The sequence below is a fragment of the Lethenteron reissneri genome, chromosome 36, assembly GCF_015708825.2.
Source record: "Lethenteron reissneri isolate LAM-NWPU_2019-01 chromosome 36, ASM1570882v1, whole genome shotgun sequence".
Classification (NCBI taxonomy): Eukaryota; Metazoa; Chordata; class Hyperoartia; order Petromyzontiformes; family Petromyzontidae; genus Lethenteron; species Lethenteron reissneri.
Genome location: NC_083814.1, coordinates 8601791 through 8611519, shown reverse-complemented (window position 1 = coordinate 8611519; position 9729 = coordinate 8601791). Strand labels below are relative to the sequence as shown.

The window sequence follows — 9729 nt, the reverse complement described above, 5'->3', positions numbered from 1 at the left end:
CGCATTTAAGGCTGAGTCTACCTAGGGGAGGGAGGCCCCGGGGCCCGGTTCAAATGGTCGCCTACTGTTATTGGTCGCGAGCAGAGAATCGAACTCGGATGGCGCCAGTTTCGTAACGCAGCGCGCGCCCCTGCCATACACAACACACCGACACACAGACAGACAACACACCGACACACACACAGACAACACACTGACACACACACACAACACACTCACACACAGAGAGAGAGAGAGGCACGCGCACGGCACAATACGCAGAGTGTTGGCCTGCACGCGAGCTCTCTGCGTCTCTGCATCTCTCGGCGTCGATCCCAAGGTTTTCTCCGCACGGACACGCGCAGAAATCGACTTATCCGCAGCCTGCCTCGCCATTGGGTGGTTGGCTATTTTTTGTTTCACGACTACCCCCACCATCCACCCACCCACCACCCATCAAAACCACCACCACTCCCCCCCTTCCACCCACCAGCAACCACCGCAGACTCAAACTCCTCGGCGTAACTCGTGACGAGCACTGCCCCATTGGCTGGCGGGCTACGAGGGTGTTGCGATAACTTCGCGCGCCCCGAACGAGCTCGGCCGCAAACGCCGATCCTCCCTCCTCCCGCGCGGGTTGGTGTCCAGCAACGCCCCGTGTCGCTGCTGCAGTGAACACGCACACAGAGAGAGAGGCCACAGCACACTCTAACCAAGGCAGTGAACACGCACACAGAGAGAGAGGCCACAGCACACTCTAACCAGGCAGTGAACACTCACACACAGAGAGAGGGGCCACAGCACACTCTAGGCCAGGCAGTGAACACTCACACACAGACAGAGGAGGCACACTCTAGCCAGGCAGTACATGCTCACACACACACATATAGCGCGAATTCCATACAAGCCTCCATCATCATCCCCATCACGGCAACCGCGCAAGCGCACGCGTACGCAGCAGACGCAACGCCTTACACGTTCGCGTGTACAGAAAAGAAAAAGGCTCACTTGTAGCGGCGAGGATTCACGCGGACAGAGACGTGCCCAGCAGCGACAGCCGACACGGTCGCCTTGCGCAGGCGTGCGACTTGACGGCGACTGTCGATGGCTACCTTCGCGAGCAGAGATGTCGACGGCTTGGTGGACATGGGCTCGGATCCATCGAGTCCGGAGCGCGACAGGGAGAGCCCTGACACCAAGCCGCCCCTGGGGATCAACTGCGTTACAGGCGGCGGCGGCGGAGGAGGAGGCGGCGGTGTCGATGCAGACGGCGGCAAGACGGACCCCTCGCAGAAGCCGCCCTACTCGTACGTTGCGCTCATAGCCATGGCGATCCGCGAGAGCTCGGACAAGCGGCTGACTCTCAGCGGCATCTACCAGTACATCATCTCGAAGTTCCCCTTCTACGAGAAGAACAAGAAGGGCTGGCAGAACTCCATCCGCCACAACCTCAGCCTCAACGAGTGCTTCGTGAAGGTGCCTCGCGAGGGCGGCGGCGAGAGGAAGGGCAACTACTGGACGCTTGACCCCGCGTGCGAGGACATGTTCGAAAAGGGCAACTATCGTCGACGGAGGCGCATGAAGAGGCCCTTCCGACCTCCGCCGAGCCCATACTCGGCGGGGCAATTCTTCAACAACGATGGCCCCTACGCGGGTTACCTGTCGGCCGGGCCGGGCAAGTACCTGCAGCCCACCTTCAACTCGGCGTGGTCACTGCCGTCTCAGACCCCGGCTCACATGGCCGCTGCTGCCGCGGCCGCCGCGGCCGCTGCCAGCTACCCATCTCCCTGCCAGAACGGGGGCGTCAATCACCATCAGCTGAGCGCCCACCACCACCCGCACCACCACGCGCACCACCACCCGCACCACCACCCGCACCACCACCCGCACCATCACGCGCACCATCAGCTGACGGCGCACCATCATCACCAGCAGCAGCAGCAGCAACAGCAGCAGCAGCAGCAACAGCAGCAGCAGCAACAGCAGCAGCAGCAGCAACACCACCATCATCACCACTCGTCGGCGGGAACCGGAGCGATCAGTGGCATAGGTGGTGGTGGTGGAGGAGGAGGTGGTGGTAGTGGTGGCGGTGGTGGCATTGGCACGGGGCTCGGAGGAGGAGGCAGTATCGGAGGTGGCGGTGCTGGCGGCGGTGGTGTGGTGACCTCGGGTGGTCCCGTAGTAGGTGGTGGCGGCGGATCGTCGGTACCAGGAGCCGGCGGGCATCACCTCTCCGGGCACGCGGCCGCCGCTGCCGCCGCCGCCGCTGCAGCTGCCGCAGCGGCCGCGAGCTACAGCCCCTACCCTCGTGTGCCGGCCGTGTCTCTGTCGGGCGGGGTGCTCAACTCGTACGGCCACGGCGCTCATCCGCACTCGCACCAGCAGCTGAGTCCCGGCGGGGGTGGCACCGGCGGAACGACCAACGGGCTGCAGTTCGCCTGCTCGCGGCAGACCGACCACCTGTCCAGCATGATGCACTGCTCCAGCTACTGGGACCCGGACAAACAACACGGTGGACTTCACAGCCGTCTCGATATATGACTATCTCGAGATCACAGTACGAAGGGGGGGGAAGGGGGTTTCCTTATAATTATTATTATAATTGATGTTGTTGATGAGTAATAAGTCATGTCCTCATCTGTAGGTGCCTGACAGGGTTGACGGTAGGGGAAGGATGGATAGGGAGAGGATGATAGGAGGGGGGAGGATGTTAGTTCGCGGAACCTGGTTGAGGATGAGTCGCGTGTGCGTGGCTGCCGAGGTGGTTTTGCTCCATGGGACAGTCTCGTAGCTGTTTGTGTGATTCAACATTCAACTCGTGCCAAAACAGCAACACATAAATCACGCTTTCCGTGCCGCCAAAAACGCAATGCTCAACTTTCGTTTTTTTTTTTGTTACCGGCAACTGCAAACAGATTCGCATACATAGTTCAGTATGTATATATACACACACATATATTGGCAAACATAGCATAAACGGGCTCGGTCACATCTTGGGTTACATCCAGTGGAGTCAGTTGTGTGGACCTAATTACGCAGGACGAGGAATCAGTGCTTCATTTCAGCCGAAACGCTGTCCCGAACGCTGCTCCGTGAATTATCTTGGAACCTCGCTACATCCATCATCTCACCTTTATTGTTTCCTCGTGCTCCTGCAGTATTGAATATCCCGTTTTCATATGCTTATATGAATATAGGGTATAATGACAATAACGCAAATACAGTGATGCAGGGTTTTTATGCGAAGGCGCTGTAACCTTGTACTCTAGTGGTAGTCGTAGTGCCTTACTCCGATACATCTACAAACCAGATAGCCAGCCAGCCTGCCTGTCGAGCAGCGTTCCGGAAAAACAAACAAATAAACAAACAGGCTATCGAGTGACAAATTGAGCCTTGACGACAATGAACCAACGACAACGTCAAGAACATTCGAAGACAGTGGTGGGGTGTTGTGGGAAGCGTTTGGACCGATGGATTCTCTTTGTGACGGGCGCACAGATGATAGGGGCTGACCATATTCCTAAAAAGAGCGATTGTTACGTTATTATTATTATTATTTTGTGATATCCCTGACTTCGAAGTGGTCGATGTGTTTTTTGTTTTTTAAAGAAGTTAGGCGTTGTGCTCGGACAATGACATTCCAGTTTAACCTTACCTCGGAAAGTGAGAGAAATGTTCGTCGGGCTCTTAAAGTTGCTTTAATTCTTTCTTTCGCCCTCCCGTCCCAAACAAAGCAGCGATGCCGTCATTCCATAACCAACTGTAAGTTTCATTTTCGCTTTTACCTTTTCACTCCCTTTGTCCACGTAAAATATATTTACCGTATCATTATATCCTTTATTGAAAGGATGCATTTTTTATTTTATATATATAACAATTAGAAATTCCACTATGTGTTTTGTTGGTGACACGCCATCGTTTCAAAACGTGTTATTCTATACTTCCTGTTCAAAATGTGAATCATTATTTCGGTAGAATATGGTCGCCGTATCATATATAGTATTGTATACTAACCACTCATGATAACCACACTCAATGAACGTGCTTGCACTCCTTACACGCGCATTGTGCCCCGAACGGGAGCCTTATGGATGTGATGAGAAATGCAGTTCAGTTTTTTTATCAACAAATTATTTACCACTTAATATTGGCACAAGATTTTCCTTTTTTTGTTATTGTTTTAAATCTGGATAACAACATATATGCTGTTTAAAAAAAAAACACACACACACAACAACCCTTAAAACCTGGCTCAGAATATTATTATTTAGTAAAGCCTATCGATAGGCGGCTTTATAAAGAGTTAGAGATCCAATTTGTCAAAATCCGATTCGCTGTGGTTAATCGTTTTAGGTCCACGAGAAGGCGGTACTTTTTACGAATATGTATCTATGCGAATATAAATATATTTAAAGATGTTGATGTATGATAACAGAATTCACTTAACGTGTATTATTAAAAAGAAAAACGCAGTTTCAATTCGCCCACGATCGTAAAGATGATGATGATAATAATCGTGTTTGTGTTGTCTTCTTCGTAAATGTGTAGGGGCTCTTCTACTGCAGTCGCATTGTTATCACAGCACTTTTGTTATATATCTTATTAAAAAAAAGCCTCAAATTCCACTTTTGTACAAATTCTAATAATAAAAAAACATGTTTTCTCTACCCAGATATTATCGCGTTTTATGAATTTGTGTCCTTAATATTTTTGCTTGACGCAAGAGGGCGCTCAAACTCATCGTCACATCGAAACATTCACCGACAATAAATAATAGTCATCCCGAACATCACCATCAGCAGAACAACAATGATTATCACGGCACATGTTCAATCCACTGTTGGACAAAGTCCCTCTCCACGGAATGGAGGCGGTTATTTGATCGCAGCCTCCGTTACACTCGAGTGTAGATTGTTCTCCTGCTGTGAATCAGAGGTCACAACCGGGTACCTGATACCCGTACCCTACCCAATACCCGGCTACCCGTACCCGGACGGGTACGGGTACGGGTAGCCGTTTTCGACCCTGATGCGGCCGGGTACGGGTACGGGTAGGCCGTGAGTCACTGGTGAGTAACCGTTTGTCACTCATTTCGGGTAGGGTACGGGTAGGGAATCAAAACCCGTTTGCGACCTCTGCTGTGAATACGACAAAAATCATAACAGCCTGCGTTTATATTGCGTCCATAGCATCGGCTTTTAGCCTAGGGGACACCCCCTCCACCTTCCTTGTGGCAGCTGCCCCTGTATCGTCACGTAAACCAAGCCGCTTTAAGTCGGAACGTGTCACGATCGTCTGGTCGAGTGGTCGTTTTCGAATTGTATGGTTTGAAAGTTTGCGATGTCTGTGTTAGTTGAAGTATATAAGATTGTCGACTTATTTCACAGATGGGACGAGAGATAAATGTGTGTGTGTGTGGCAGAGATTAATATTATTTGTGGCTGCTGCAGTTTAAATAATTAACTTTGGCGTAAATCAATGCTTGCAAATACTTTGCTTCCGAATGCTGTATGTGTGTTCAACGCTAAATGTATATAATCTTTTTCCAAGTTGACATATGCACGTATCGTATATATTTACACACACCTAATTTATCTTATATACATACATATAACAGACATATGCTCAAGTACAATTGTAATTGTGTAACTCGTAATTCATTTGCAATCACTGTGGTAATCGTAAATTCAGTTAAGGGTACTCAGTATAGCCCTAATTGCAATTACCCCCCCAAAAGCCTTAATAGGTGCTCGCTAACAATAGCTGTCCCCCTACAGTCAATACGTCTCAATGTAAAATCTTTGTCAGTACAAAGAGAGGCTGGCAGGCGCGCGCGATATTCTTAGTAATTAGCAAGTCTCAGTCTATTACATTACTGTATATATATTGTTTATTTTTGGTTAACTGCATTGGCATTAGACGCGAGGTCTCCTTGGATGAAAAGTCACGATTTTACTCGGGATTAGTCTCACAATGTTCATTTCGAAGAATGCCGGGTGATATCGCCCGTCAAGTTATCTGTTTGTATATATACTTATATATATGTGTGTGTGTGTGAACCGTGCGGCTGAGATGATGCGTTTGGAGAATTGTATTAATATACTCACGATTATATATATATACATTGTATGTACAATGTTTTTATATACATAATGTAATTGTAAATGTTGTGGGTTTACGCTTCATCACACCGGTGTACTGTACAAACCTTACTAATTGGCCGTGTCGGATGGTGGCGGGTTTAACGACACATTTATATATTTACGCGATCTAACCCAAAAAAAACTCTATTATGGAGTAAATACATATTTTAATCACGGTTGCGAAGACAACAAACAGCACCGTTAAAGTTGCAACGGTAGCGTTAACATTGTAAAAGATGCATACGGTAATAGCTAATCACATTTTCTGGAATTGGCCAAGGTTATTACATGACAACTCGGTCGTGGAAAGGAGACGATATAAAAAATTATTGGAATAATTGTCATACGCGTGTCGTACATAGCCAATCGCCCATCCGAACGTAACCCTAACGTTCGCATATTTTGACAGTGGAACATAGGAAAGACGTTCATTTACGTGTGATGTATGGTTTAACTTAGCCATCACGCAATGGAGGAAACGCCGAGCACAGCGCCATACATTATACATCCCGTGATATGGCAAACACAAGTCGTGATCTGTCTTGCACCCACAGTCTGTTAAGGCTATACGGGGGATCTTTGTCTTTGTCTATGCAGAAGGGTCATTGCCCGAAACGTCACCGAATTAATTTGAAGTGCAGTACTATTGATTATACTGTGTTGCGTGTTTTTGTTATACTTTGTGTACATCATCATCATGTTCGTGTGTGGGCAGGTTTATACAACAGCACGTGTTGACAAACTAGTTCAGAGCACGTGGGATAATCGTTTAGCTAAAGGCATGATATTTATACCGGCAGAGGTGCGAACGATAGATTATAATAGTTGACATTTTCTTGTATTATGTTGCAATATTTTCCGAGCGACAAGTTCTTAACCGTGCGCGCAGAAGTAGTCGTGTTTAACTTGGAGCAATCTGATGTGCTTCAAAGCTCTTTTCCCATCGATATCCAATAGGGTTCGGATCATCAAGTTACATTAACTACAAAAATGCAACCAATGACACGAGAGTTAAGATGTTAAGCATGTCACCAAACATATAAGTAAATATTAATTCGTAAAAGATGATTTTATTTTTGCTTAAACACGTGGCGCATTTACGGCACACAATCTGTCACCCAAAGCGTCATCATCACACTCATTAAACATAAACATAGATAATTATACATTGTAATCAGAGAGACAGAAATAAAAATGTATGTTCCACGATTCATAGCTGTTTGGAATATAAAGAATAAAAAAGCACGTTTCGGCAGTGGATAACGCATGCTAGGACAAATTGCACCCTTACGCAAATTGAAAAGTGCAAGCATGGGCAAGGCTGCACTCGAATATATTAATCTATTTAAATGGAATTTGCATGAAGTAGTTCTTAATGACTTTGGTTAATAAAAAATGTGGGCCACAGAATGCGACGTTACAAATGTAGAATGTGACGTTAGCGATGGGACCGCAATGGCAGTGACAGCAAATAGCACAACTTATATTATTGCAAGATACCGATAGTGTATTGTTGGAGACATGTTACAATCTGTGAATTGCAATAATGTAATTCTCGTTTAGTCCGGTATAGGTTGCATTGCCTTTATTTTATTATATTAGCGTGTGTTTGTATACATGTACGTACGTACCCGTGCCGTGTTTGCCTTTATAGGTGCTCGCTAACACTACTTGCCCCAAAAGTCTATTGAGGCTATACGGGGGGTCTTTGTCTTTGTACCGTTCCGACCCTTCATAGAGGCTCGCTAACAGCACTTGCCCCAACAGTCTGTTCAGGCTGTACGGGGGATCTTTGTATTTTGTGTGTGAACGTGTCTTTTTGTGTATGTGTGGATGTGTGCTTGGTTGTGTATTTGAGTGAGTGCGTGTGTGGGTAACGGTAGTGTAGTGGCTAGCGCACTGTGCTACGCACCCGGATCCCTGAGTTCGATTCCCGTTCGCTGTTAAATCAGTGGCGACTCGCTGGACCACTTCAAGGGAGACAAAGGCGGTCGGGAGTGGTGCTGGCCACACAGCCCCCTGCGCCTCTCCAACCTTGAGAGGTGCTCGCTATACAGCACTTACCCCAAACGTCGATTAAGGCTATACGGGGATCTTTGTCTTTGTGTGCATGCATGTGGATATTGCAGTGCACGTGCTGAATGTGTGATCGTGTTTGTGTGCATGTGCGTGCGTGTATGTGTCTGTACGGGCCTTATTAGATGCTTATACGGGTGATATTTATATTTACGTGTGTGTGCATATATGTTTTGGACGATTAGGAAGCTTTATTCACAGTACACACACACCTGTAATGATTGCTATAATGTTTGTGTTTGCATACGTGGTAATTATTACGTGCGAGCTAACATCACTTGCCCCAGCAGCCTCTGTAGACTTGACGTGTGTTATTTGTGTTTACAGTAGTGTGTGTTTATATATATGTACGTGTGCTATAGACTATCAGGAAGCAATACTCCCACACGCACACACACAAACGGAACCCTGGCTGTATGTGCGTGTTTGCATACGCGGCCCTTACATGCCAGTCTCTGTAGACTTAACGGATGATATTTGTATGTACATATAACGTGTGTACACGTGTCTGTATGTGTGTACACGTGTGTGTGTGTGTGTTTCAGACGGGGGTGGTGGTAGTGTAGTGGTTAGCGCGCTGCGCTGCGAACCCGAAATCCCGAGTTCCATTCCCGCTCACGGCCAGCACCAGTGACGATTATTCGAACCGGTCCTGGGCATCCCCTAGGTCGACTCAGCCTCAAATGAGCACCTGGCGCGGCGCGTAATAAACATCGCCGCTAGTGAGACAAAGGCGGCCGGGCGTGGTACTGGACACCCACACCCTCGTGTGCCATTCCGGCCTTCATAGGTGCTGCTCGCTCACAGCACTTGCCCCAACAGTGGGTGAAGGCTATAAGTGGGGATCTTTGTCTTTGCTGTGGGGGCAGGTGGTGGTGGTGGTGGTGGTGGTGGTAGGGGGGGAAGTAATACACACACGCACACACGCACACGGTGAATGCTGGCTGTATGTGCACAGCACAGCGCGGGTGTTGAAGCGCAAACAACGACGGACAATTGATGGAGATGCGTGGGGGGGGGGAGGGGGGTGACAGCCGGAGCCACGTGTACGGGGGCCCCGCTCGGCCGCTCACCCCCACCCCCCCGCTGTTGGCTCAGTGGACACGCTACATTTAGTGGCGACTGTTTTGACAAAACTTGTTGCGGTAACTTAAATTTGTAGAAGGGACAAAGCTCGCTGTCCAACCGCCCCCCCCCCCCACCGTCCTCTTCCACCACCACCACCACACACCTCCTCGCCAGCCGCTTATTTAAACAAAGACATTTCATCGCCGGTCTTTGCATGTGTTTTAGACCATGCAGCGTTCCACACTCGCCGTCTAATATGTGTACGTGTGGAGTGTGGTGTGTGCGGTGTGTGTCTGAGCGGTAGTGTAGCGGGTAGCGTGCTGGGCTGCGCTGCGAACCCGGCGACTCGAGTTCGAATTCCGACGATTATTTGAACGGGTCCTGGACCTCCCCTAGGTCGACTCAGCCTCAAATGTGTACCTGGCGCGGTGTGCGTGGTGGTTGGTTGGTTGGTGGTGGCCAC

At 48.8% G+C, this 9729-nt stretch overlaps 1 protein-coding gene across 1 annotated transcript; it reads left to right on the top strand.

Annotated features, from left to right (window-relative positions):
* The first annotated feature begins 480 nt into the window (after positions 1-480).
* Positions 481-4664, top strand: LOC133351088 (forkhead box protein L2-like). Its single transcript, XM_061566019.1, has one exon. The coding sequence runs from the start codon at positions 1084-1086 to the stop codon at positions 2518-2520; it is 1437 nt and encodes a 478-aa protein (XP_061422003.1). The 5' UTR covers positions 481-1083; the 3' UTR covers positions 2521-4664.
* Positions 4665-9729: the final 5065 nt, after the last annotated feature.